The sequence below is a fragment of the Acromyrmex echinatior genome, chromosome 2 (assembly GCF_024713525.1).
Source record: "Acromyrmex echinatior isolate Ae372 chromosome 2, ASM2471352v2, whole genome shotgun sequence".
Classification (NCBI taxonomy): Eukaryota; Metazoa; Arthropoda; class Insecta; order Hymenoptera; family Formicidae; genus Acromyrmex; species Acromyrmex echinatior.
In genome coordinates this window covers 8922196-8949262 of record NC_141853.1, presented here as the reverse complement: position 1 = coordinate 8949262, position 27067 = coordinate 8922196, and the positions used below count along the sequence as shown (strand labels likewise).

Here is a 27067-nt window from a genome sequence, read left to right as displayed (position 1 = left end):
AATTTTATCATTGGAAATGTCTGGGCAATTTTCAAATATGAATTATAATCTTCTTATAGTCCAGAGAAAATATTTTATCACGTTTCCTATAATAACAAATATGTCTTTAAAAGAGATATTTAAAAGATGCGTGTTATACAATTTCACGTCATCTTTTTTTTTAAATATAATTTTTGTTGTCTGGTACAGAAAACCTCATTAAAGATGCAATAACGTTATTTCTCGTTTCGCAATAAACGCATACATAATGAAGCAACATGAAACATGGAAAAAACTTTCTAAGTATCGACGAATTTATAATGTGATGCAACATTTTCTATCTCTTATTTTATTAGATCAGACATAACCGATGCGTGTTGGATAGATATTTTATTTTATATTAGATTTCATTTCATTTTATTTGTTTATTTATTTTTTATTTACTTATTTATTTAATTATTCATTTGTCCACTTTTTTATTGATTTATTGATTTACTTATTAATTAATATGAAAAATTAGAATAAATTTTTGATCGGGAAAATGCGTAACAAGCGCGAGAAGTTCTATGGCATGCTACGCTTGCTCCGGCTGCTCTATGATTGATCAACTTTAATCGTCAATATCTCGATAAATAACGATCTGAATCAAAACTTGTGAAAGAACTTTCAGTTCAAAATTTTATCCCCTTTCACTGAAATATTAATAAAAAAATACGGGACATCCTGTATATATATATATATATATATATATATATATATATATATATATACATATATATATATATATTGCAAAATTCAGAATACTGATTGATGTTGGTTTAGATACAAGTTTAATTCTATTCCTTGAATTTTCAAAGATATTTTTGTACTTACTGCTTAGAATGATCAATTATTATTTTTTTCATTATTAATGATCAATTATATTTCTTTTTTTACGTAAAAAAAGATTTATAATCTAATAAGCTATTTTTTCGTCATTAGGGTTGGCTCCCCCACCGGTATATTTACTGAAATAATTATAATATATTTATAAAATAAAATTAAAAAAAACTTTTATGATAATATAAATAAAAGTTATTTAAGTTAATCAGTCAGTATCTTGACTTTTGCATATGTAGGAGATTAGACTATAAAGATAGGTAGACTAATTATGTTAAAAACGACTGAAGACACATGTAAACATGCACGTGCAGCAAGAATTTCTGCTCAATAGCCCATAATATCTTAAATACAGTCGCTTCTCCTTAAGGGGATCCTAAAGCAAAACTCGAACCCCGACGAAATCGCTAGAAATCACGCCGCGCGCCGCACATCGACATGTCTTTTTATATTACCATAGCAATAAAAAAACAGTGATCTCTAGTGACTTTGTCAAAGTTCTGGCTTTACTTTAGGATCTCCTTAAAAAAATGTGATATATTTTAAAAAATCGTATATGTAAGTAAATATTTGTATTCTTAAACTTTTTGTTTTAGAATCACATTTAATTATTTCAGGTATTTGATTTCTAAATCTGGTTGGATAATAAATGTAACTATTATTTAACAAATCCAATAGATTGTTTTTGTTTGTCTGTCTTTTAATCTTTGTAAATGTTAAGAAAAAAGCAGATAAGGCTAATAAACTAATCTTACCATGCGCTATAAGGCTCATTTAGTGACGAATACTTTTATAAGTACATTTTATTTAGAATTTCATATTTTTAAACTTAATCTTTGTATTAATATATAATAAAATATGTTAATATATAATTCGAAATATATGATTTTTTACAATACTTTAACAATCCCGTCAACCATATCATGTGTCATGCTATTCCTGGAATCAATTAACACCTAAGGAATGCATTAAAAGATTTTTTTCATATCAGTTATCAATTTATAATTATTATCAAAATATTAATAATAAATTAAATGTAATAATAGTAAAATTAGTAATAACGGAATAGATAAGTAGGATTATATTAATTTCTATATGTGAAAGAGTCACGCAAATCTAAAAAGTATTTCTGCGATTCCCTGATAAATCATTATGGATTATGAAATTTTATCGTCTATAGCGAATATAATAATTGATTTAGAATTTATTTTTTGGGTAAATCTTTTGATTTTGTCTATAAAAATTCAAAATTGAAAAATTGGTATACTAATTCCGGTCCCCCCTAAGTAAGAATCGATATTAGCAAATATTTCTCGAATGTCAGTAAAAATAATAATTAATTTCAGATATTAAAATCGTCGTTGGGCTATATATCATTTTTATTGTCAAAAAATGGCTAAAGTTACTATATTAATAATCGATAGTTAATAATATAATATAAATATATATATATTTGTGGTTATATACAAGTAGACATAGTTTCCTATTTAAAAAATACCTTTTATTGTTACAGTAGTAAAAATTAAATTATGTTTTCTATTGATTATTGTTTATTATAAATTTATTGTTTATTATATCATTAAACATTTTGTAATGTGGCTAATATTTTTATTGCACAGAAATTGTTCAACAGACAAAACATAATTTCTTATGTATCACATTTAAGATAAACGAGAAATCTATTATACAAAAGTACAATACAAAATTTTCTCTTAACGTTTATTTTTTAATTACATTATTTAAGGTGATAGAGTTTTACCAATTTTTAAAGTTAATTGCATTTTATCAAATCAATGATAAAATAAAGGACGCGTCATTGTATTATGTGAGTTTTATTACTTACTTTAATTTTGAAAAATGAAGAATTGATCGATTTTCTTATCTTCAATGAATAAGAATATTATAGAACACATTTGTTATTTTATTGAAAAAATGTTGCCAGATCTTTGACAGCCTTATAAAGTTGCAGATTTTGAAGACTGAAATTTCATTACTGTAAATAGTGAATGGAAATGCATGAACAATTGTAATGTACAAACTATAATCTACTTATAGTCTGGACATAATATATTCACTCATGTTTATTGCAACAATTAATGTCTTTGAAAGAGAAACATTTAAAGGATACGAGTATAATATTCAATTTTATTTTATCTCTTTTTACCATAATTTTTGAGGCTAGTATAGAAAGTTGCATTAAAAATGTAATGGCGTTATTTTCTGTTTCGCAATAAATGCATACATAATAGAGTATAATACAAAGTATAAAAAAATTTTCAAGCGAGTATCGATGAACTTATAATGCGGTGCAACATTTTTTACCTCTTATTTTATTAGATCAGACATAAACGAATTTATAACTTGAATGTAAAATTCTTTATTACGATGAATAGCTATGAATAGCATTCTTAATATTTAATGCCACATTTGACAATGCTGTCGAGTTTTTGTATTTGTATAGAGAGCATGCGTGATGATCATTTCGCATCATATCGTGGAAAGAACAAAGCAGTTCTTTATGTTCTAACTTTTAACATGAATGTTACAAATTCTTCAGGATACAGAGGTACTAACTTCATGTTACAATTATTCTGTTTATTAATCGTTTAATTAATAATCTACTAAATAAGTTTGTGTGTGTGCACACATTATATTATTATAAATCCATTCTTATAAAAGAGATACTGTGTTATCGTTAACTTTTGTTACGCACAAACACTTAATAATTAGATATTAAATATTGAATATAAATATTATATTTACAACTGTATTATCTAACTAATATAACATAAAAATTTATTAGATTTCATGTGGGCAATACATCTACAACGTTTAGGATTTGAAATGGTGGGCTTATGGCCTAAACTCAACAAATGTACTAAGAAATGTTTGTGGTCAAAAATTTGGGTCGGCATCATTCTTATTTTATTAATATTTGTTTCATATATTCCGATGATTCGTGCAATTATACAAGTTTGGGATAATATGGTACTCGTAATAGATAATTTACATACAACGTTACCCCAAGTAATAGTATCAGTGAAATACATTATCATATTACGGAAACAAACGGGTACGTCCAAAATTATATATACGATTCTCTCTTTGATGCGGTGTTTTACAAATAACAGCATATGTCTAAATAATTCAATATTTTAATGTCTTTTACATTGCTCACATTTTATCTATAATTATTTACATTTTTAAGTTGTATTGTCAATTATAAACATGATGGCAGAAGATTGGATGGCATTTAAGCTGAATGAAGAACGAGATGTGATGATAAAACAAGCACAAATAGCACGATTAATTATGATGATTGGATATGTTATCGTGATAATAGCGTTTTTCACAGCAATTATTCTTCCTTATTTTGGCTTTGTCATAATGTACGTAACGAATTCCACAGATCGGCGCAAATCGTTACCATTGGAGACATATCATTTCTATGATGCATACAAGAGTCCGCAATTTGAGTTAATATTTTTTATTCAAATGATAACGCTGTTGTTGGCAGCTACCATTTATATGTCTGTAGATATCTTTCTAGTTGTAATAATTCTTCACATTTGTGGCCAATTAGAAAACTTTAGACGCCGCTTAATTAATTTGATCTCATATAAAAATTTCAATAAAATTTTAAACAATATCGTAGCGACTCATTTACGTCTTGTCAGGTATGAATTTTTATTTTGGTAGAATGTTTAACGATGTTAAATAGCCGATAATATATATATGTATATTTTTATGATTAAATATGTACAGTTTTTAATATATGTATACAGAGTGTCCCATTTTAAATAATGCATTAAAATTTCTCGACAACCATGGTAGATATGGAAAAATATTTCAAACAAAAGTGGTATGGTTCGGAGGAGGACATAAGAAGGTACAATACCATTGATTTAATTTTGGGTGGCGTCACTATAAGGTCAGGTCATGGTCAAATAAATTTTTTTTTAATGAAACATCCTACTTTTGATCATTTTCAATTTATAACTCAAAAAGTACTTAATCAAAAAATTTTTTCTTATGGCGTTTTAAAAAGCTCTCCACATCAGTAAATAGATTCTGGCATCAAAAATAGTATTTTATTAATAAAAATCGATAATCTTGATGATGACACCCAAAGTCAAATCAGTGGTACTTTCTTATTGTCCTCCGAATCAATTTTTGTTTGAAACATTTTTCCACATAGTTTTCGAGAAATCTTTGTGCATTATTTAAAATGGGACACTTTGTATATATAATGTTTGATTTAATGTGATACCCTTTTAAATAATTTTATTTATAGATTTGCCGACAATATCGAAAGTACATATTCTTTAATGATGTTAGTATTGGTATTTCATTTTGGTGTTGTATTCTGCCTAACCGGATTTTTATTTACTATTGTAAGATGCAATAAAATAAATACGAGAAAATCTTTTATAGCATGCATAACGTAACTCCGGTATATATGCTGCACAAAAACTTAATTTGTTAAGTATTATTTACTACTTTTAAGATAAATAATACCACGATTGAGAAAGTTATTTTATAAAATTATTTATAAGTTATTTCTTAAATCAACTTATACGTATTTGTTAATATAAAAATTGTTTACCAAAAGTAATATAAAATTAGTGCAAATGATAAAATATATTATAAAACGTGAAGTATTTGAATGTACTTAATTTTTGCAATGAAGGATAACTTATACATAACTTGTAAAGTAACTTTCCTAATCTTGAATTCTAATAATATAATAAGGTAGTATAATATACCAATAGAAACTTTGTGCTGTTTACCATAAAAATAATATTAGAAATCTTTATGCCAAAATACTTGTATTTTATATTAAAAAAAATACTTTTTGAAGTACTTGTCTATTTATCGTATAAAGGTAAAATATACAGCTCTCTCTCTCTCTCTCTCTCTCTCTCTCTCTCTCTCTCTCTCTCTCTCTCTCTCTCTGCATGGGAAAAAATGTTTCATATATAATTATATACAATTATATATAATTATATATAAAATATGTCCATATATATAACATTTTTTCCCGAGTATTTATAAGAGGGATATACGACTCATGGAAGATTTTACCAAAAAATTACCAATAATGCTTAGAGAAAAAATGTAAAATGATACGATAACTTACTATTAAGGAATAACATAATAGGATACGATAAATTACTATCAAGGAATAAAAATGAATATATATACAGAATGTAATAGATAATAATTCTAACTCTTTTTGCATATATTACAAGTATTATGACGTACATGGTTCATATAGTACATTTATTGCATTTATTGCACTGAATCTAATCTGAGTATTTTGTATGCTTTGGGCATAAATTCCGCTTGCTAAAAATGCTATATATTCCAAACAGGTGACATAGACTTTACAAGACTTTAAATTGAACAATAAATATAAAAGCACTTGTATTTTGCTGTAATTCGTTTTTTATTTTCTCTTTACAATTATATTTCTCCAAATAACATTTAAGCTTTTCGCACTCCCTAATAATAATCATTTTATGTAAGTTATAATATATGATTGAACTACTTACTGCATTAACAATTAAATCGATTCAATTGTGTGATAGTGGTTTTAACATATAATATTAATTTAAAAAAAACTGAAATCATAACATCATACTAGAACAAAGGCAAAATAATAGAATGGTTATGTGCAAATTACCCCTATATTTATTTTTTCGATTTCTAAGATGTATATATATATATATATATATATATATATATATATATATATCCCCTTGCAACGTAAATACCGGAGTAATACTCTATGTTCTTTTGCTAATTTATAATTTATGTTTTAGATATTAGCTGATGGAAAAATAGATAAAACTGTTATCATACAAGGATATTTCTCAGTATTACTTCTTATTATCTTCTTGATGAATACTTTTCTCTATTGTGGGGCAGGAGAGCTTGTAACAGAGCAAGTAAGTTATATCTATTCTGTGCTTAATTTCTTTTACAAGAAATAAGAAGTTATTTAAATCTCAATTAACTATTATTAATATATTTAAAAATAATCCTTATTGAAGTTGCATGAATTAATATGTTTTTTTATATGTATTCTAAGTGCAATGCAGTATATCGTGCAATATGTGATCTTGAGTGGTACAAATTGGAATCAAGGAAGGCAAGAAGTCTTATTTTATTAATGATGCGAGCGAAATATCCTTTTTGTATCACTGCAGGAAAGATTTTTCCGTTAACAATGGCTACGTTTTGCAGTGTAAGATTATCTTAACTCTTCTCATTCTCTTTCTCTATTAATTTTACTTTGCTATATAATGGAATCCGATTTCTTTTCATATTTAATTTCTCTCTCTCTCTCTCTCTCTCTCTCTCTCTTTATTTACACACACACGCACGCACGCACGCATGCATATCGGATGTTCAGACACTCATATACTCTATTTAACAACAAGGGAAATAGTAATTTTGAAAAACATTTCGTACAAAAGTTGTTTGAAATCAAGTATGCATTACATAGGGTTATGCAATTGACCTTGGTTGGCGTGAAGGTCATGTCAAGATCGATTTGAACTTTTTAAATGGATATCCATAGCCCTTATTGCATGTTCTTACATACTGTTATTAATACGTTTTCGAAATACTGGTTATAAATCCTTTTTAGTTGAGATCTTGTTGAATTATGAAATTTCAAAATTTCAGTACGCTGAGCATTACCGTTACATAAGATGTACTGCAAGGAGATTGCACGATTGGAGACTTTAAAAAAACACCTCGAAGAGGTGTAAATCCGATCGTGTAACTTCCACCTAGTACATCTTGGGTAATCCTTACGCCGGCAGCACTGAAGTCTCAATTCAGGAAGATCTACTAAAAAGGAATTTGTAACCAGTGTTTCAAAAAAACGTGTCTTGACATCAACTACAAGAATATGCAATGAAAGATATAGGTTACTGTTTAAAAAATTCAAGTCAATCTTGGCATAATCTTCACGACGCCAACCAAGATCGCATATGTCCATGTAATACATTACTTGATCTCCAACTTTTGTGAAACAAAATTTTCAATATAATCATTTCCCTCGGTTTTAAATGGGATGTACGGGTGGTCTGAAACACCGATATGTGAGTAAATACGTAGCAACTTCTGATAAGTCAGTACGGTTTACGAAATTTTTCTGTATATACGGAATGCTATAATTAATTAAGAATTTATTTTTTGGGTAAGTTTTTTTAGCTTTGTCTGTAAAAATTGGAAACTGTAAAGTTTGCATACTAATTCCGATCTCCCCTACATAAGAAGCGATATTGGCAACGTATTTCTTAAATATCACTAAATAAAAATAATTATTTACAGATATTAAAAACATCGATGGGCTATATATCATTTTTATTAACACAACATGGTTGATATATTAATATTTAATAATTATATCAACTTAAAAATGGATACTTTCATAATTTTATACTTACAATGGACATATTTCTAGAAAACCTGCTATTATTATAGCTGTAGTAAAAATATAATTATGTTTTGTCTATTGGTGTTTATTATAAATTATATCATTAAGACATTTATAATGTAACAAATATTTTTATGGAACAAAAATAGTTCGATGGAAATGGGCCCTCGTGCATTATGTTTAACTTTAGCTCGCCACGCGAGAGTACAACATAAGCTATGCGATTTTGTACATTGCTATAACTTTTTTTATAATATTATTTGATCATATGGATTGAAGTTCAAAAGAAAACTGAACTATTCATAGATATATAATATAATAATAAAGTATGTATAGTACAAAATGTATAGTACAAAATTTCTTCTTAATGTTCGTCTTTGAAATACATTACACTTAGCGATAATGTTTTATTAAATTTGATAACAACTGTATTTCATCAAATCAACATAACAAGATGAATGTACTTACGTTATTATAACTATATGAGTTTTATATGTACTTCAGTTTTGAGAAAAGAATTTTCTGCCTTATATCTTTATAAACAGAATCATGCAACTAAAACAAATTTGTTATCGTATTTCGAGAATGTTAATAGCTTTGAAAGTTATCATACAGTTGCAGTTTTAAGATATCAAAATTTTATCATTGGAAATGTCTGGGCAATTTTCAAATATGAATTATAATCTTCTTATAGTCCAGAGAAAATATTTTATCACGTTTCCTATAATAACAAATATGTCTTTAAAAGAGATATTTAAAAGATGCGTGTTATACAATGCACTATACAATTTCACGTCATCTTTTTTTTTAAATATAATTTTTGTTGGCTAGTACAGAAAACCTCATTAATGATGTAATAACGTTATTTCTCGTTTCGCAATAAACGCATATATAATGAAGCAACATGAAACATGGAAAAAACTTTCTGAGTAAGTATCGACGAATTTATAATGTGATGCAACATTTTTCTATCTCTTATTTTATTAGATCAGACATAAACGATTTTATAATTTGAACATTTATAAAATTCTTTCTTACCACATTAGTAAATGTAACTAGTAATAGCATTCTTAATATTTAATGTCGCATTTGACAGTGCTATCGAGTTCTTGCATTTGTGTAGAGAGCATGCGTGATGATCATTTAGCATCATACTCCGGAAAGAACAAGATGTTCTAATTTTCAGCATGGATATTACAAATTCTTCAGGATACAGAGGTACTAACTTCATATTACATTTTTTTCATATTAACCATACTCAATATATGTACTAAATTTCTATAATTTTGCGTTATAAATCCTTTCTTGAAATACTGCATTATTTTATTTGTTGTTTATTTTTCTTATGTATAAATATTTAATAATTTAAACGTTATATATTAAATATAAATATATTATATTTGCAACTATTATCGAAATTGCTCATATTGTATAAAAATTTATCAGATTTTATATGGGCAATTAATCTACCTCGTTTAGCATTCGAAATGGTAGGCTTGTGGCCTGAATACTACAAATGTACTAAAAAAAATTTGTGGGCAGAAATTTGGGTTGCCATAGTTATCATGTCATTAATATTTATTTCTAATATTCCGATGATATGTGCAATCGTACAAGTTTGGGGTAATATGATACTTGTGATAGACTATTTACATACAACATTACCTCAAATAATAGTATCAGTGAAATACATTATCATTCGGCGAAAACGAAAAGGTACGCACAGCATTATATAAAATAAAATATTTAACATTATATTCCATTGTTTTATTGAACCATTTTATAATAAATAATTTTAATTACAAATATTGTAGAGTAATAAGAAAATAGGATATATATGTATAATTTACTTGTATGTAGCAACATGGAAATAAATTATAAAATGTGCATGATTTTTTTTGTTGCAATAATTTATAAATAATAACATATGTTTAAGTAATTTAGATATTAACATTTTTAACAATACTTACATTTTATCTATAGCTATTTATATTTTCAAGTTCTCTTATCAATTGTGAATATGATGGCAGAAGATTGGATGACATTTAAGCTGGATAGAGAAAGAAATGTGATGATTAAACGAGCACAAACAGCCCGACTAATTATGACTATTGGATATGTTATCATAATAATAGCGCTCTTAACAGTAAACTTTCTTCCTTTCTTTGATATTCATGTATTATACGTAATGAATTACACGGATCGGCGCAAACTGTTACCATTGAAGACGTATCACTTCTACGATACAGATAAGAGTCCGCAATTTGAGTTAACATTTTTTATTCAGATTTTGACGACATTGTTTGCAGCTATCATTTACATGTCTGTAGATATCTTTCTAGTTGTTATCATTCTTCACATTTGTGGCCAGTTAGAAAACTTTAGATACCGATTAATTGATTTGGTCTCGTACAGAGATTTCAATAAAATTTTAAACGAAATCGTAACGTTCCATTTACGTCTTATCAGGTATGAATTTTTACTATGACAATAGAATGTTAAACGACATTAATTTAGAAACACATTGTAAAATATTTCTTTGTACACATTTTAAACTTTGAATGTTAAAATTGTTTATTTATAGTTATACTTCTTATGACAATAATATTAATATTGTGTGTAACTGTGAATAATATATATTTTTATTTATTTCCCAATACAGTAATCATCTTATTGCATACTTTGTTATATAATAATTCTTATCACATTTGCAGTTGTAAAGCATGTTTGTCAAAAACATTTTTATTGCCATATAATTGAAACAATTGTATTAATATCATTATAATTTTGTTGGAAAAAACTAATTAAGAATTTAGTAAATGGTATCAAATAATCGATGATATGTATTTTATGTTTAAATATATGTATATTTTTTAAAATACATAGACTTTTACACACACACACACACACACACACACACACACACGCACGCACGCACGCACGCACACATATTAGAAAACCAACAAAAAGTTCCAAACCTCTTAAATAGCTTGAAAATTTAAATATACCTACTATTGTCTTTTTTTTCTAAAAAATTAAAAATTTCTGCCACTTGTGCGTAAGATCTCACCTCATTCTGACATCATTAAAAAATATATACACTCCTAATAAGTTATCATTAATATTTTTAATAAATACTGTACAATTAAAGATAATTATGTAGGAAAAGAGAAGGAGAGAAGAGGAAGTAGAGACACATAACAGGCAAGCTTAAACATATACATACGACTTCGACCGATACATCTGAAGTAATACTGATGCCAGCAGTATTGTAACCTTCAAACTCATAACTCGAAAAGTATTGACTAAAAGAGCTTTATTAGAATATTCTAAAAAACTAACTAAAAAACTATTGACATCAGTTATTAGATTTTGAAATAAAAAATATTTTATTTAAAAAATCAATTTGACCTTGACTTTGGTGACGCCATCCGAAGTCAAACTATGATAGTATCAGTAAATAGATCATTTTAAAATTACAACTTTTGTATGAAACATTTTGCACAGAAATGCTTACTTTATAAGATATTTAAAAGGTCCGGAACTTTTTGTACATTCTGTATATATACAATAAATATATATATATATATGTATATATATATATGTATGTATGTATGTATGTATGTATAATATATATATGTATATATGTATGTATATTTTATTGATTTAATTATCCTTTTTAATAATTTTATTCGTAGATTTGCCGACAATATTGAAAATACATTCTCTTTACTGATGTTAGTATTGATATTTTATTTTGCTGTGGTATTCTGCCTAAGCGGATTTCTATTTACTATTGTAAGAGTCAATAAAACAAATACGAGAAAATATTTTATAGCATACATAAGGTAACTCTGGTATATTTGCCGCACAAAAACTTTACTAACAATAAGCATCATTTACTATTTTTAAGTAAATAATAACAGGATTGAGTGAGTTACTTTATAAAATTGTAACTTATAAGTAACTTTTTAAGTCTTATATGTATTTGTTATAAAAATTAAGTACAAAATGTAATACAAAATTGGAGTAAATGATAAAATATATATTATACAGATTTAAATACGTGAATTTAATGTAACTTTTTCAATTCTGAATACTAATAATTTAATAATAAGGTAAATAAATAACCATATACCAATAGAAACTTTGTGCTGTTTATTATATTAGGTGTTGGAATTAATTCGTAGCGTTTTTTAATGAAAGAATGTTATTTATTTCACATGAGCATTAAAAAATACATTAATGAAAGTACTTCCCATCACTTGTAAAACGCTACGAATTAATTCCAACACCTAATATAATATAAAAATAATATTAGAAATTGTTGTTCGAAATACTTACATTTCAAATTAAAAAAAGAAAACTTTGAAATTTTTGCCTTTTTGTCGTATACAGAAGTGGGAAATACAATTACTTAGCAAGAAGTAGGATATACAATTCATGAAAAATTTACCAGTAATACTTATAAATAGAACGTAAAATGCTTAACTAACAAAATTTTATTTAAGAATAAAAATGATGGATAATATACGAAGTATATATAATAGATAATTATTCTAATCTATTGTGCATATATTATAAGCATTATGACATATATATATCTCATGTATTAGGTGTTGGAATTAATTCGTAGCGTTTTTAATGAAAGAATGTTATTTATTTCACATGAGCATTAAAAAATACATTAATGAAAGTACTTCCCATCACTTGTAAAACGCTACGAATTAATTCCAACACCTAATATGCATTTATTGTATTTAGACTGGATTGTTCCACCTTTAAGTAAACTTCAGCTGATTATCTTACTCTACTGATTATCTTACTCTCTTTCTTTCTTATGCTCTTACTCTTTTTATTCTTTTGTTTATTCAGTAAATTACTTCATAGTTCAATCGAAAATGAAACAAATGGTCTTAATGAACTAAATCCAATCTGCGTACTTTGTATGCTTTGGGTATAAATCTGCTAACAATGTCATATATTCCAAACAGATGGGATATAAGATATTAAGCTGAACATTGAATACCAGAGTTAAACACTTGTATTTTGCTGTTTGAACTCCGTTCTTTACTATCCCTCTACACATATGTATCATCAACCTTTTCGCATTCCCTACAGTAATTATTTTATGTAAGTTATGATATATGATTGCACTACTTACTATATAACAAATCATCGATTCAACTGACAGTGGTTTTAGTAATATAAATAGCAAAAAACTGAAATCATAATACAATACCAATATAATATAGAGGCATAATAATAAATAGAAAGAATAATTATGTGCAAATTAACTAAATTTAAATTTTTCTGATTTCTAAGACGTACATCCCCGCGCGGCTTAAATACCAGAGTTATGCTACACTCCTTTGTTACCTTATAATTTATGTTTTAGATAATTGTTGACGGAAAAATAGACAAAAATGTTATCGTACAAGGATATTTCTCAGTATTACTGTTTATTATCTTATTGATGAATACTTTTCTCTTTTGTGGAGCAGGAGAACTTATAACAGAGCAAGTAAGTTATGTACTTACAGCTTGATTATACTTACACAAAAATTGTTTTAAAAGTGATGCATCACATCTTTTCTTGGCCAATAATAAAAGTGGAAAAGTAAAATGGTACATACTTTAAGTTTGTTGTAACTTTTATGTAAAATTACATGATATTCTGATAGATGAAGTAGTTATAATAACTTTTCTAATGGCGTCTAACTTTTCCAACGAGCTGTAGGATATGTTCTGTTTCACATTCGCTCGCTGTAAGCATTAGTTCATTCTTGTTGTCTATTAAATATTAAACAAAGTTAAATTATGCTTACAAGTACTGTAAACGCAAAACGGAGCGTATCCATAATTGCATTTTTTATCGCAAAGAAAGGAACTGGTAAATAAATATGATGCATTACTTTTTGAACAATCCTTGTAATACACATAATAAAATAGTTATAATATAAATATATATATATAAATATATATATATATAAATATATAGTTATAATATAAATATAATATAAATATAATAAAATAGTTATAAATAATGTATTTATAATGTATATCAATAGTATTGTATAAATTTGTTTTATACTTTGGAGCAAATATAATTTTTAGATGTTAGTATACGTACCAAAATATTTTTTTAGTTATATTATTATAATACTGTTTATTATAAATTTGCTATTAAATTATTAGACAAAACAAACTATTTATTAAAAATTTATTATAGACCATATTTATGCATGACCGTTTACCGAATGACTTTTTCTGAGTGAACATTAACCAGAATGCAAATTCATTCAAGTTATATCACATTTTTTTGCTTCTAATTTTTTTAATAAAAAATAAGAAGTAATTTAAATTTCAATTGATTTAATATATCTAGAAACAGTCTTTGTCGAAATGGCATTAATATGTTTTCTCACATGTATTTATTAAGTGCAATGCAGTATATCGTGCAATGTGCGATCTTAAATGGTATAAATTGGACTCAAGGAAGGCAAGAAGTCTTATTTTGTTAATGATGCGAGCTAAATGTCCTTTTTCTATCACTGCAGGAAAGATTTTTCCATTAACAATGGCTACTTTTTGCAGTGTAAGATTATTTCAACTCCACTTATATTAACTTTGTTCTTTTGTTATGTAATGGTATTCGATTTACGTTTACATTTAATTTCTCTTTCTCTCTCTCTCTTCCCCTCTCCCCCACATACGCACATACACACACCCAATTTTATATTTAGTAACTCTTGATAAGTCAGTACGGATTACGAATTTTTTCCGTATATACAGAATGTATGTTGTAATTAATTAAGAATTAATTTTTTGTAAGCCTTTTAGTTTTGTCTATAAAAATTCAAAACTGTAAAATTGGCATTCTAATCACGAATTGTTCTTTTCCCTACTTTTAAAAATCGACGTTAGCAACTTCGTAAATGTCAGTAAATAAATAAATTATTATTTTCAGATATTAAAAACATCGATGAGCTATATATCATTTTTATTAACAAAACATGGCTAAACATGATATATTAATATTAAGTATTTATATAATCTTAAAAATATATAATTATATACTTACAAGTAGACACAATTTTTAGAAAGCATGGTATTGTTAGAGTTGTAGTAAAAATATAATTATGTTTTGTCTATTGGTTGTTGTTTATTATAAATTATATCATTGAGCAATTTATAACAAATTATATCACACAGACACACATTAAACAATTTATAATAAATATTTTTATTGCATAAAAATAGTTCGAAAGGTTAACTAAAGAAACGCGTATTTTTTTGCTTAAAATTTAAAATAAAAAATTTAAGAATTTTTTTATCCAAAATTGATATTTCTGCAAATTAAAAAAAGTTTTTAAACAATTATAATTAATTAATTAAAAATAAAATACATTTGATTTAATTCATATTTATCAGTCTTTGGCCGACTTTGGGATATAGATTTTACATGATTTGGGCTAAAAAATATGCATTCATAGCTATCGCGACAAAGTTGCAGGATTCTACGAACTATGACGTAGGATAATCAAAAATAACAATGGCAAGAGGATCAAGGAAAAACAAAAATGTATACAATAGTATACAATATAGTATAACAAAAGTATAATTCAAAATTTCTTTTTAATGTTTGTTTTTTCTTTGAATTACACTAGACTTGTTGATAAATAACGTTTTATTAAACAAAAGTATAATTCAAAATTTCTTTTTAATATTTGTTTTTTCTTTGAATTACACTAGACTTGTTGATAAATAACGTTTTATTAAATTTGACAAATTTAATCAAATCAATATAGCAAGATGAATGTACTTACGTTATTATAATTATGAGTTTTATCACTTACTTCAATTTTAAGAAAAAATTTTTTTGCTTTATCTTCGATGAGCAGAATTATGTTTTGTTGTTTTATTGCGAGAATATTGCTAGTTTTAAAAGATATTATATATTGTACAATTGCAGATTTAAGACATCACAATTTTATCATTGGAAATGTATGGACAATTTTCAAATATGAATTATAATTTATTTATAGTCTTAAAAAATATTGCATTCTATCACGCCTACTACAGCAAAAATAAAAGATATTTAAAAGATACATATTATATGTGTATTATACAATTTCACATCATCTTTTTTTTAATATAATTTTTGTTGGCTGGTATATAAAGCCTCATTAAAGATGCAATAGCGTTATTCCACGTTTTGCAATAAGTGTGAACATACTAGCTTGATCAAAAAGTTTCCGGAATTCATTCAGAAAATTCAAAATACAAGTTTATTCATCAAAAGTGATATTGTCCTCTTCAAAGTACTCTCCAGCGACTGCAACGCACTTATGCCAGCGCTTGAGCCAGCTCTCGAAACATTTCTGGAACTCTATTATTGGTATAGCCATCAGAGCCGTCTTCGATTTTTCCATTACCTCCTTTCGGCTGTTAAAACGCGTTCCCCGCAGGTTTTTTGACTCGATCGAACAGAAAAAAATCGCAGGGAGCCATATCGGATGAATTCGATGGCTGTTGGATGGTATTCGTTGTTGCAAACTCGTTGTTGCAAATTCAACTCCATTTTTAAAACTGTAAAAAATCGAAAACACGCGCAGAGGTAGATGTACTCAAGACGGCGTAATTTTTACAAATGTCAAGCTATGGCGATAAAATTTGATGGAAATGTCAATGATAGATGTGGCAACCTAGCCAAAAAAAAGAACTCAAATCAGCTGACTCAGAACATCACCTGGTGGTCTCTTCCGGAAACTTTTTGATCAAGCTGATAATACAGCAATATGAAACATAAAAAAAAGTTTTGAACGAATATTGATGAACTTATAGTACGATGCATCATTTTTATCTTTTATTTTATTAGATCAGACATAAACGATTTTAACTCGAACGTTTATAAAATTCTTTTTTATGATGTCAGTAGATGTAATTGGTAATAGCATTCTTAATATTTAATGCCGCGTTTGACGGTGCTCGAGTTCTTGCATTTGTATAGAGAGCATGCGTCAGGATCATTTAACATTATATCGTGGAAAGAACAAGACGTTCTGCAAGTTCAATTTTCAACATGGATATTACAAATTCTTCAGGATACAGAGGTATTAACTTTATTTTATCTTTTTATTAACCGTGCTCAATATATTTATTAAATTTATATAATTTTGGATTATAAATTCATTCTTGAGATATTGTATTATTATATTTATTATCATATTTATTGTTTATTATTGTTAAGTACGAATATTTAATAATTTAATCATTAAATATTATGTATGAACATTATATTTGCAACTGTATTATTCAAATCGCTCATATCGTAAATAAATTGATTAGATTTCATATGGGCAATTAGACTACATCATTTAGCATTAGAAATGGTAGACTTATGGCCTAAATCCAACAAATGTACTAAGAAAAGTTTGTGGGCAGAAATTTGGGTTGGCATAATTTTTATTTTATTAATATTTGTTTCTAATGTTCCGATGATATATTCAGTCATACAAGTTTGGGGTAATATGGTACTTGTGATAGACAATTTGCATACAACATTACCTCAAGTAATAGCATCATTAAAATACGTTATTATTCGGCGAAAACAAAAAGGTACATATAGAATTATATTAAATAAAATATTTAGCATTATATTCCATTATTTTATTAAATTATTTTATGACAAATAATTATAGTTTTGAATATATTGTAGCGTATGTAAGAAACAAAAAATTATACATATCGTTTACTCCTATATACAAACGTAGAAATAAATTATAAAATGTGCATGATTATCTTTTTGATGCTGTAGTTTACAAAAAACAACATATATATGTCTAAATGATTTGAAATTTTAGCGCTTTTATCAATGCTTATGTATCTATAATTATTTAAATATTTTCAAGTTCTCTTGTCAATTGTAAATATGATGGCAGAAGATTGGATGGCATTCAAGCTGGATAGAGAAAGAAATGTGATGATAAAACATGCAAGAACAGCGCGATTAATTATGATGATTGGATACGTCATCGTGTTTTTATCATTTTTAACAATAAACATTCTTTCTTTTTTTAATATACACGTAGTATACGCAACGAATTCCACATATCGACGCAAATCATTACCGCTGGAGACATATCACTTCTACGATACAGATAAGAGTCCACAATTTGAGTTTACATTTATCATTCAGGCAGTGACGACATTGTTGACAGCTACCATTTATATGTCTGTAGATATCTTTCTCATTGTAATGATTCTTCATATTTGTGGTCAGTTAGAAAACTTTAGATGTCGATTAATTAATTTGATCTCATGCAAAAATTTCAATAAAGTTTTGAATGATATCGTAGCAACTCATTTACATCTTATCAGGTATGAATTTTTGTTAAGAAAAACCTAACGAAAAAGTAACTTTGCAAATGATGTTTAATAAACAATAATCTATACATTTTATGTTTAGATATATGTGTTACGGAATTTACTTTATACGTGTATACATATATGTATATATACACACACACAGTGATTTCATTGATCTAATGTAATAACTCTTTCAAATAATTGTTATTTTTGTAGATTTGCCAATAATATCGAAAATACATATTCTTTAATGATGTTAGTATTGGTACTTCATTTTGGTATTGTATTTTGCCTAAGCGGATTTTTATTTACTATTGTAAGATTCATTAAAGAAGAATATAAATAGATATTTTACAGTATGTATACATTTCTTTCTTAATTTTTATGTTTTAGATATTGACTGACAGAAAAATAGATAAAGCTCTCATCATACAAGGATATTTCTCAATATTAATTTTTATTGTCTTATTGATGAATACTTTTCTTTTTTGTGGAGCAGGAGAACTAGTAACAAAGCAAGTAAGTTATATTTACAGCAAGTACTAATTAAAAATTTACTTTAATACATTTTTTCGCATGTTTACTATTGTTTCTAAGTGAACATTAATATTAATATAAATTCATTAGAGCCGTATAACATTTCTGTTTCTAATTTCTTTATTATAAAGAAATTAGAAACAGAAATGTCATACTATAAGAAATAAGAAGTTGTTTATACTTTTTAACTGTTATTTTCTCATTAAAATGACGTGAACATTAATCTGTTTTCTGATATATGTACTCATTAAGAGTAATGCAGTATATCATGCAATGTGCGATCTTGAATGGTACAAATTGGAATCAAAGAAGGCGAGAAATCTTATTTTGTTAATGATGCGAGCTAAATATCCTTTTTGTATCACTGCGGGAAAGATTTTTCCATTAACAATGGCTACTTTTTGCAGCGTAAGATTATTTTAACTTCTTTTGTATTAATTTTGTTCTCTTGCTATGTAATGGAATCCGATTTAATATGGAATACGATTTAATTTCATGTTAATTTCTCTCTCTCTCTCTCTCTCTCTCTCTCTCTCTCTTTCTCTCTCTGTCTCTCTATCTACATGTGCGCGCACACGCACACACAGACACACTCATACAGACACACACATGCGAGTACTTATAATTTTTTAAATATGTAAGATGACCAATTAACCCTCCCTCCCCGATCTTTTCTACATACGGATCAATATTGACAACGTATTCCTTAAATCTTAGTAAATAAAAGTAATAATTATTTTCAGATATTAAAATCATCAATGGGCTATATATCGTTTTTAATGACAAAACATGGCTAAAGATAATCTATTAATATTTAATAGTTACACAAACGTATAAGTAGATATGTTTGTATACACTTAGAAGTTATATGTTTAGAAATGAACACAGTTTTCTATCTAAAAAGTACTTTATATTATTAGTAAAAACAAAATTATATTTTGTGTATTATGTGTGGTTGTTGTTTATTATAAATTATATTATTTGTAATATAACAAATAATTTCATTGCACAAAAATAGTTCAAGAGAATTTAAGCCCTTATGCATTACGTTTAAGAAGAAACCTGTAGTACAAAAGTATAATACAAAATTTCCTCTTAATATTCGTTTTTTATTTAAATTTTTTTTAATAATAATGTTTTACAAATTTTTGGTCTTAATTGCGTTTTATCAATTAAATATGGCAAGATGAATGTACTTACGTTATTATATCTATATGTGTTTTATCACTTACTTTAATTTTTAGAAAAAAATTGTTCGGCTCTCTTATTTTCAATGAACAGAAACATTGGATAATATACATTTGTTATTTTATTGAATGAATATTGTCAGATCTTTGAAAACTACCATACCTTATAAAATTGCAATCTTAAACACTGAAATTTTATCACAGAAAATGCATGAGCAATTGTAAAGTACGAATTATAATCCACTTATAGTTGAGCTATAATATTACCTTTATTCACGTCTATTGCAACAAAAAATATTTTTAAAAGAGACATTTAAAAGATACGTATAATATGCAATTTCATCTTATTTCTTTCTATTTTCTTTTTTACTATTATTTTTGTGGCTAATATAAAAAGCTGCATTAAAGATGCAATGGCATTATATTTCGTTTTGCAATGAACGCATACATAATGGAGCAATATAAAGCAGACGAAAAACTTTTTAAGCGAGTTTGACGAACATATAATGCGATGCAATATTTTTATCTCTTATTTTATTAAACTAGATATAAACGATTTTTATAACTTGAACATTTATAAGGTCTTTCTTATGATATCAGAAACTGTAATTGGAGATAGCGTTCTTAATATTTAATGCAGCGTTTGTCAGAACTGTGGAGTTGCTGTATGGAAAATATGTACTAAAATCATTTTACATTATATCGTCGGAAGAAAGAGACATTTTTCATACTTTAATTTTCCATATGGATATTACAAAATCTTCAGGATACAGAGGTATATCATGTTACATATTTTCCGTTTATCATCCGTGTTTAATCTAATTTAATTAATATAATCCGATACATATATGCCGCACGTATCAAAAATTTAATTTATCAGTTTATTAAGCAAATACTAAAAATACACACTATAGCAATAAAAACTTTATTTATTTTCAATTAAATGTTGTAACAACAAGGATCAGAACGAATAAATCAATATAATATGGTGAATATCTTTTTTCGAACCAACACAAGTTCTTAGTATGTAATAATTTGTTATTTCTTAGAAAATTCAACGATAAACCGTTTCGATCTCGAATTTTTATCCCCTTCAGTATAGTATAAAATTATAAATTAAAAGTAATAAATTATAAAAATTTATTAGATTTCATGTGGGCAGTTAATCTACACCGTTTAGGTTTCAAAATCGTGGGCTTATGGCCTTCGAACAAATATACTAAGAAAAGTTTGTGGCCAGAAATTTGGGTTGGCATTGTTTTTATTTTAATGATATTTGTTTGTAATATTCCGATGATATGTGCGGTTATCGAAGTTTGGGGTAATTTTATATTTGTGATAGATAATTTACATACAACGTTGCCCCAGCTGATGATATCAATAAAATACATTATCATTCGACGGAAACAAACAGGTATGTCCATAATTATAAAACATTTAGCATTATATTCCATAGATTTGTTAAATCACGTTATGTTACAATTACAAACATACTGTAAATTACATTAGAAATCAAAAATTGTATTTATTCCTATATAGCAATTTATATGGAAATAAAATATAAAACGTGTATGATTCTCTCTTTACGAAAATTTGTAAATAATAGTATATTTAAATAATTCATTATTATTATTTTAATGTTTTTAATAATATTTAAATTTTATATGTATCCGAGATCAATCTCAGAAATATCTAATTGACTTCTCGATATGTCTCTGTCTTTGGGCATTTCCTCTCTCTCTCTCTCTCTCTCTCTCTCTCTCTCTCTCTCTCTCTCTCTCTCGCTCTCAACAGATTTTTCAATTTAGAAAATATCCAGAAGTCATACAGGGTTATATCTGAACATATAGATGTTGTCAAAGCTAAACAATCCCGTATTTAGTCCAAAAATCAGGCGAGATGAATGAGCAAGTATTTCGTGAAAACGCGACGCTCGGAGTTTGCGCGATGCTCACAATCTCACATAACTGCGTACCATTGCCAACTAAAGTTGTTGGGTCCGCGATTGATGTACTCCTCAAGGTACCCCTTAAATACTGAATCTGTTTTTAGAATAAAGATAGATAGATAGATAGATAGAGAGAGAGAGAGAGAGAGAGAGAGAGAGAGAGAGAGAGAATCCCAGAGACGAAGATATACACAGAGGTCGAATACTTTTAGGACAGATCTCGTATATAATTATATTTTTAAGTTCTCTTGTCAATTGTAAGTATGATGGCGGAAGATTGGATGACATTCAAGCTGGAAGGAGAAAGAGATGTGATGATAAAACGAGCACAAACAGCGCGATTACTTATGATGATTGGATATATTCTCGTGGTAATGTCGGTTCTCACACTCATCATTCTACCTTGTTATGGCATTCAAGTTATGTATGTAGCGAATATCACGGATGTACGCAAACTGTTACCGTTGAAGACGTATCATTTCTACAATACAGATGAAAGTCCGCAATTTGAATTGACATTTTTCATCCATACTTTGACGGCCTTATTAGGAGGTACCATTTATGTATGTGTAGATTTTTTTCTAGTACTAACGGTTCTTCACATTTGTGGCCAGTTAGAAAATTTTAGATGTCGATTAATTAATTTGATTTCATGCAAGAATTTCAATAAAGTTTTAAATAACATTGTGGCGACCCATTTACGTCTTATCAGGTATGAATTTTTATTGTCACCGTAGATAACATTTAACAAAATTGATTTGTAAAAATGATTGAAAATTAATGTGATAATCGTTTTAAATATTCTTATTTTTACAGATTTGCCGATAATATCGAAAATACATACTCTTTAATGATGTTGATATCAGTGTTACATTTTTGTATTGCATTTTGCTTAAGTGGATTTTTATTTACTATTGTAAGTTTTAGTAAAACAAACATAAAAAAATATATTAATGCATGCATTACATTTTTTATAATTTATAAAATTTCAGATACTTTCTGACAAAAAAATAAATAAAGCTGTTATCGCGCAAGGATATTACTCGATATTATTTCTTATTTTCTTATTGATGAATACTTTTCTCTATTGTGAAGCGGGAGAGTTTGTAACGGATCAAGTAAGTCATATTTAATTTGGATAAAAGATAGGAATAATATTATATGACAAATGAGAGAGAGAGACTGAGAAATGCATTAAGTCAGTATGTTCAGTCAAGGCGAGTATTGATATTTAATTATATATTATGTAAATATATTATTTAAATTTATATTATTTAAATTATATATTAGGTGTTGGAATTAATTCGTAGCGTTTTTTAATGAAAGAATGTTATTTATTTCACATGAGCATTAAAAAATACATTAATGAAAGTACTTCCCATCACTTGTAAAACGCTACGAATTAATTCCAACACCTAATATTATTTAAATTTACAGTTTATAATAAAAAATTAAATTATTTACAGTACATTAAAGAATATTGATATCAATAATATTGAATTACTTATCAATTTATAATTGACATTATTAAGAAACTCCAGTTTCAGTTTAGATTGTGTTTCAAGACTTCCAAATAACTGGTGCACAGTTCGTTTAAACTAGAAATTCAAAAAGTTTATACAGTATATTATTAGGTATCAAGATTTATCTTGACCGAATATGGAACGCTACATTCATTTTACGTTGAAAAAATAAGAACTTAATTAGTCTTAATTAATTATTACTATAATAATAGTTTTGGAAATTAGGGACTGTCTCGATCCGAAAATTTTGAGCCGGATCATAGTCCGAGGCTAAATCCAACTTTTTGTTTTAGTTCTTTTATAGTAATAATTATCAAAACGGTTTAAATTTTAATCCTTTTCTATCCTTTTTACTTTCGCTTTTTTACATACCTGTGACGGTCTCCATTATTACAGAGAGAACTGGAACCGACACTAAAATCGAAAGTTGAATAGCTTCGGACTTTATTCATAATCAGGCCAAAAATTTAATCCGGAACTTCAATCCGTGTTCCTGCCAGAAATACTTTTTATTAAAATGAGAGACACACACACACACACACACACACATACACACACACACACACATATACATACATATGGACATTAATATGTTTTCTTATATGTATGTACAATTATATTCAAGTGTAATGCAGTATATCGTATGATGTGTGATCTTAAATGGTACAAGTTGGAATCAAGAAAAGCGAGAAATTTTATTTTGTTAATAATACGAGCCAAACATCCTTTTCGTTTTACTGCAGGAAAGATTTTTCCATTAACAATGGTTACTTTTTGCAGCGTAAGATTATTTAGAATTCTCTCGTTAATAATTTTACTCCTTTATTATTTAATGAAATCTGTTTTACTTTTATATGCAACTTCTCTCTTTATTCTCTCATTTCTCTCCACATGCACGCACACATACACACATATAGTATACATCGTGTCAGGGTATCCTAGAATACTTGTTGCATGTAGTAAATAACTCCTCACACACTTAATAATCACGCGTGCATTTAGTAATAATGTGGGTGAATGCATGCTTATTCGACAATCATTAGCAATTAACTTTTTGTTATTTATTGCGAAAATTGCAAAATGGTATAGGACTTTTTCTTTTACAATTTAATCCACTTTATCTATCATGAGAGATGATGCAATTACAATCGGATACCCTGTATGTGCACTTATGACTTTTTAAATAAAAATTTCATTTAATTATTGTATCAATTTAATAAAATTAGCAAATATAAATGTTTATTTTAGTGAACATATTACATCATTAATTTTAATACATATATAATAAAATTCAAAGTATTGATTGATCTTGTACCTGTTTTAGACTTTAAAGGATAAAAATGAAGATCATGGAACTGATGACCTTGACATATGTTGCCAAGGTCATGACCTTGAATGATCTTGAAAACGTTTTAATCATTTTAAATCTTATTAAAAGGTACTCAATTCACAAGATAAGTTTCGAGAAGTACTTAGACCAATTTTAGTAAAATTAATAATTACGATATAATAAAACATAGTTAATATTTATGCCAAAACTTTTAATTAATATGTTAATCTTTTAATAGATACATGGATAATATGAAATTTATAATTTCAAAAAAACAAATTCATTCATTGTAATTTATTATATATTACTTTTTAAGAGCAAAACAGGATCCATTTCACATTTCACTTTTTAAAGCAAAACAAGGTTTATAATTGCATTGATTCACATGAGTTTTTGATTTTCATGCAAAATAAGGTCTACAAACTTACTATTTCATATCAATTTTGCGTGGAAAAAACATGCATGATCAGAGTAAATGTGGAACCTACACCTGTCCCACAATATTCCTAATCTAATTCAATCTAATTTCTAAATGACAAAAATTTCGTTTCATTGTCAGTCAGCATCATAATCTTGACAACATATATTAATGTCAATGTCATTTATAAGTGCTTCTCATTTTTACAGTTTTACTGATTGTACATGTAATAATAACATATGCTATTATTTGCATTTATGTATTAAACTTAAAAAAATATTTATATGTGCAAATTATAAAGTAATCATTGTTAGTCAATATTCTGACTTTTATGGTATATGTAGACATAAAAAGATTATTTCAAGATATTTTTTAGTTAATATTTGTTTACTGTTTTATTATTTGTCTAAACAAAAACTAACTTTTTAAAATAACTTTTTAGATACTAAAGACATCATGTGGTTATATATCGTTTTTACTGACAAAACGAGGATGAAGATCATACTGATATATTAATATTCGTAATTAATAAAAAAAAGTGTTTACAGCTAAATAATTATTAATGTTAGACAATAGTATTTAATTGTTATTACAGCAAAAATAAAATTCGTATTCACGATTCTTATAGCTCATTGTTTATTGTTAATTATATTGTTAATTATATTATTAAACCTTTTATAATGACATTATCAACTTTTTTGTAGAAATAATCAGGGAATAGAAATAACTAGTTACATTACCATTACAAGCTTAATACAAGTTACTTTTTTTTGTATCGGACTACTAACAGTGTTTTCTTTTGTAACGGTAGTTACATTTTTTTTCAATAATGAATTTTACACTTAATTTTTATATTTTAAACCTATTTATAAATAGTTTTTGCATATTCAATCTGCAGTTTTTAATCGGTATTCATAATTTGTTGTTATTTTTAAATTATTTGCTTTCCATCCATAGAAATAATTTGATGGAAATTAGACTGTTATTAAGTCATTTATATTTATATCACAAAAATAACGACGACTATATTTAACGAAAATTTTTTTTTAATAAACAAAAAACCGTTTTTTAAATGTTATCTAATAAAAATGCTGTTTTCTTATAGTCCGGATTACATATATAAAACGATTCATCAATAATATCTAATCCCTTAGAAAAGCTAAATATGTATAATCTGAATTAAAATCAAAATTATAAATAAAGAGTATACATAAATAATAAGTTAAAAAATAAGTTGGCTACTTGTTTTGGGTGAACAGACTTATAATTTGAGGGGAGTAACAACCCATTTGAACGCTTTTTTTTCTTTCGCTTTTTTCAAAAGATTTTTTTTTTCTTGTCAATTTAATATATATATATATATATATATGTATATATACTTATACAAAGTGTCCCAAAAATGTCGGAACATCTGAATATCTCGAAAAATATAAGTTTTATGG

The 27067-nt window shown here is 26.6% G+C and overlaps 5 protein-coding genes and 1 long non-coding RNA gene across 14 annotated transcripts in view; 4 read left to right on the top strand and 2 right to left on the bottom strand.

The window, feature by feature from the left end:
- mbt (serine/threonine-protein kinase PAK mbt) overlaps window positions 1–2774 on the bottom strand; it is a 52295-nt gene extending 49521 nt beyond the window's left edge. The window contains exon 1 of the mRNA XM_087415608.1: window positions 2702–2774. The gene's annotated coding sequence lies outside the window, so the exon portion shown is untranslated. The remainder of the gene's footprint in view (window positions 1–2701) is intronic.
- A 375-nt stretch (window positions 2775–3149) lies between these two features.
- LOC105153260 (odorant receptor 10) lies at window positions 3150–8387 on the top strand. Of its 2 annotated transcripts, XM_087415977.1 has the most exons (8): window positions 3150–3424; window positions 3662–3733; window positions 3833–3931; window positions 4067–4535; window positions 5153–5252; window positions 6684–6809; window positions 6953–7108; window positions 8206–8387. In XM_087415977.1, the coding sequence occupies exons 1-8, from the start codon at window positions 3277–3279 to the stop codon at window positions 8257–8259; spliced, it is 1224 nt and encodes a 407-aa protein (XP_087272103.1). In that variant the 5' UTR covers window positions 3150–3276; the 3' UTR covers window positions 8260–8387. The 2 variants fall into 2 exon arrangements, with proteins under 2 accessions (XP_087272103.1, XP_087272108.1); XM_087415982.1 differs by lacking the exons at window positions 6953–7108; window positions 8206–8387 and having other exon boundaries at window positions 3662–3931; window positions 5153–5339; window positions 6684–6772.
- Window positions 8388–8835: 448 nt separating this feature from the next.
- LOC147910463 (odorant receptor 10-like) lies at window positions 8836–15465 on the top strand. Of its 4 annotated transcripts, none has more exons than XM_087416045.1 (8): window positions 8836–9529; window positions 9758–10027; window positions 10312–10566; window positions 10654–10780; window positions 12010–12109; window positions 13710–13835; window positions 14754–14909; window positions 15282–15465. In XM_087416045.1, the coding sequence occupies exons 1-8, from the start codon at window positions 9499–9501 to the stop codon at window positions 15333–15335; spliced, it is 1119 nt and encodes a 372-aa protein (XP_087272171.1). In that variant the 5' UTR covers window positions 8836–9498; the 3' UTR covers window positions 15336–15465. The 4 variants fall into 4 exon arrangements, with proteins under 4 accessions (XP_087272171.1, XP_087272168.1, XP_087272160.1 ...); XM_087416042.1 differs by having other exon boundaries at window positions 10642–10780; XM_087416034.1 differs by having other exon boundaries at window positions 9791–10027; window positions 10312–10780.
- A 2545-nt stretch (window positions 15466–18010) lies between these two features.
- On the top strand, window positions 18011–20234 carry LOC105144536 (odorant receptor 10-like). The gene is made up of 5 exons (XM_087416151.1): window positions 18011–18694; window positions 18899–18998; window positions 19076–19201; window positions 19472–19627; window positions 19963–20234. The coding sequence occupies exons 1-5, from the start codon at window positions 18246–18248 to the stop codon at window positions 20014–20016; spliced, it is 885 nt and encodes a 294-aa protein (XP_087272277.1). The 5' UTR covers window positions 18011–18245; the 3' UTR covers window positions 20017–20234.
- A 130-nt stretch (window positions 20235–20364) lies between these two features.
- LOC147910462 (uncharacterized) lies at window positions 20365–20755 on the bottom strand. Its single transcript, XR_015548316.1, has 2 exons — window positions 20674–20755; window positions 20365–20593 (listed from the first exon to the last, which is right to left on the bottom strand). It is a non-coding gene; the product is annotated as an uncharacterized LOC147910462 (long non-coding RNA).
- Window positions 20756–20977: 222 nt separating this feature from the next.
- On the top strand, window positions 20978–26255 carry LOC105144551 (odorant receptor 10-like). 5 transcript variants are annotated; one of them, XM_087416063.1, is made up of 8 exons: window positions 20984–21181; window positions 21554–21820; window positions 22598–22917; window positions 23014–23066; window positions 23171–23270; window positions 23347–23472; window positions 24503–24658; window positions 26068–26255. In XM_087416063.1, exons 1-8 carry the CDS (start codon window positions 21151–21153, stop codon window positions 26119–26121), a joined length of 1107 nt encoding a protein of 368 aa, XP_087272189.1. In that variant the 5' UTR covers window positions 20984–21150; the 3' UTR covers window positions 26122–26255. The 5 variants fall into 5 exon arrangements, with proteins under 5 accessions (XP_087272183.1, XP_087272189.1, XP_087272175.1 ...); XM_087416057.1 differs by having other exon boundaries at window positions 20978–21181; window positions 22631–23066; XM_087416049.1 differs by having other exon boundaries at window positions 22598–23066.
- The last annotated feature ends 812 nt before the right edge of the window (window positions 26256–27067 follow it).

Excerpts from the sequence above, each read along its gene's own strand:
- LOC105144536 (XM_087416151.1), top strand. The coding sequence starts at position 18,246 with ATGATGGCAGAAGATTGGATGGCATTCAAGCTGGATAGAGAAAGAAAT. Across the intron at positions 18,695-18,898 it reads ACTCATTTACATCTTATCAG|ATTTGCCAATAATATCGAAA; the intron begins GTATGAATTTTT and ends TTATTTTTGTAG. Across the intron at positions 18,999-19,075 it reads GCGGATTTTTATTTACTATT|ATATTGACTGACAGAAAAAT; the intron begins GTAAGATTCATT and ends TTTATGTTTTAG.
- LOC105144551 (XM_087416049.1), top strand. The coding sequence starts at position 21,151 with ATGGATATTACAAAATCTTCAGGATACAGAG. Across the intron at positions 23,067-23,170 it reads ACCCATTTACGTCTTATCAG|ATTTGCCGATAATATCGAAA; the intron begins GTATGAATTTTT and ends TTATTTTTACAG. Across the intron at positions 23,473-24,502 it reads GAGAGTTTGTAACGGATCAA|TGTAATGCAGTATATCGTAT; the intron begins GTAAGTCATATT and ends ATTATATTCAAG.
- LOC147910463 (XM_087416029.1), top strand. The coding sequence starts at position 9,499 with ATGGATATTACAAATTCTTCAGGATACAGAG. Across the intron at positions 9,530-9,757 it reads AAATTCTTCAGGATACAGAG|ATTTTATATGGGCAATTAAT; the intron begins GTACTAACTTCA and ends AAAATTTATCAG. Across the intron at positions 13,836-14,753 it reads GAGAACTTATAACAGAGCAA|TGCAATGCAGTATATCGTGC; the intron begins GTAAGTTATGTA and ends GTATTTATTAAG.
- LOC105153260 (XM_087415977.1), top strand. The coding sequence starts at position 3,277 with ATGCCACATTTGACAATGCTGTCGAGTTTTTGTATTTGTATAGAGAGC. Across the intron at positions 5,253-6,683 it reads CCGGATTTTTATTTACTATT|ATATTAGCTGATGGAAAAAT; the intron begins GTAAGATGCAAT and ends TTTATGTTTTAG. Across the intron at positions 6,810-6,952 it reads GAGAGCTTGTAACAGAGCAA|TGCAATGCAGTATATCGTGC; the intron begins GTAAGTTATATC and ends ATGTATTCTAAG.